A 1782-nucleotide genomic window follows, 5' to 3' on the forward strand; every position below is an offset into this window, starting at 1 on the left:
TGCCATCCAAGATGAACACCATAATAACGAATCACTCCACGACAATCATTTTCAGGTTGCCAAACCACAAACTCATCCAAATTTGGAAAACTTCCACTTGCTTCCATCTTTTCATCTTGAGTTGGTTTTCTTGGCTTTACCTCCTCTGCCCAATGAATTCTCTCATCCAAATGAGAATAATAATGAACTGTCATTTGTCCACTAATGTACCAAATGCCGAGCGTCAAATAATTCAACATGTTATTCCAGAAACATCTAAAAATAATGCCAAAACCATGAGAAGTATCATAATTCAAACGACGATTACCAATTCTCATCTTTCTAACTTCGTAACGAGTAATTTGATTGACGAATAAGAGTTCTGAAAGTCCCAATGTGATTACCTTGAACAAGAAGAACATTATTGCTTCACATGGGTTGTGTTCTCTGCAACCAAAGATTCTATTCTTGACATGACGTTCTTGGTTGAGTTGGTGGATATTGAGAGGGGTCTTTTGCGAGGAAGGAGAGGTGGAGGTAGCTCCTTGCATTTCGTATGAAGCCATTTTGAATTGTTTTTTTTGAGTATTGTTGTTATTGTGAAAGGAGAATGAGTGGGAAATTTATTCGAAAGTTGTTTTGAGTATGTTTTCATGTACTTACTATATTTGTTATCTTCATGTGGTTTCACTAAATTTCAGTTTGCGAAACATCACAATAAACTTGTTACTTGTCATTTTCCTTCTTCATTTGACTGAAGTCTAACATATCACACAAGACATATCCTAATTCACTGAAGTATATTCAAGACATTAGACTTACTAAACTTGGAAGGTTTTCCAAGTTTTTTTTCTTCATGCTGAAAACAAACTTGGCATCTCATGATAACTAACACAATCTCGACTCGGAATAATAACTAAGGTTTTTACAATTTCATACACTTTCTTTTCTTTTAATAGAATCGAATTACATTAACCAAACTTCTCTTTTAGTTTATTGTAAAATGTTTTGGCTGCTAGTTCTATCTAAAAATTGGTTAAATTTCATAAAAATATTATAAAAAATGCGTAAACGGACAGAAAGTGATTCTTCTCTGTTGAAATTACCTACAGAAATTCTTAGAGTCATTCTCTCCTTTCTGAACTATCCGAATACATCAGAATATTGGAAAGTTGCAGACGAAACACTTTTCCATCATCCGATTTCAATGATACTTGAAAATATGAAACGAATGGTTTTAAATTTGCAATCTATTTGTTCATTCTTTCAAAATGATGACATTCCGATTGGAAGGGAATTAAACGAATTTTGGATAATTTTAATCCAGAGAGAATTTTACTTTCCAACAGGATTTATTGAAAGTAAAAAGGAAAAGATCAGACCAAAAGCTAAAAGATGTTATCTGCTATTACATAAAATGGTAGAAATGAAATTTAATAATGATTGTGGTGCTATTCGAAACATTCAACATTCAGTTCAAGAATCTAATAGTTTCAAAGTGTGTGTAATGGGAGAAGGAGGAGCAGGAAAATCAAATCTATGTAGAAGATGCGCCAATGATGATTTCTTTGAAGTGTTTGATATGGGAACTGTGGAAGAAATTTTTAGAAAACAAATTAGTGTCAATAATCAAAAATTTGAAATTGAATTTGAAGAACCTTCCAGTTATGGTAAGTTTATTTGAGAATTTTTGAATTCAAATTTGGAATAGATGAGTTTGAAGCACTTAGAGATATGTCAGTTCGTAACTGCCAAGTGTCAATTATTGTATTTCCATCGATTCATGATTCTGTAAATCACTAG

The 1782-nt window shown here is 32.5% G+C and overlaps 1 protein-coding gene across 1 annotated transcript; it reads left to right on the forward strand.

The window, feature by feature from the left end:
- Positions 1-1201: 1201 nt before the first annotated feature.
- Positions 1202-1719, forward strand: NAEGRDRAFT_76324 (uncharacterized protein; the record flags this gene model as incomplete). Its single annotated transcript, XM_002668712.1, has 2 exons — positions 1202-1649; positions 1691-1719. Coding segments are annotated over 2 exons (477 nt in total), but the record flags the coding sequence as incomplete, so codon positions are not given.
- Positions 1720-1782: the final 63 nt, after the last annotated feature.

Source organism: Naegleria gruberi (assembly GCF_000004985.1).
Source record: "Naegleria gruberi genomic scaffold NAEGRscaffold_114, whole genome shotgun sequence".
NCBI lineage: Eukaryota > Heterolobosea > Eutetramitea > Acrasida > Naegleriidae > Naegleria > Naegleria gruberi.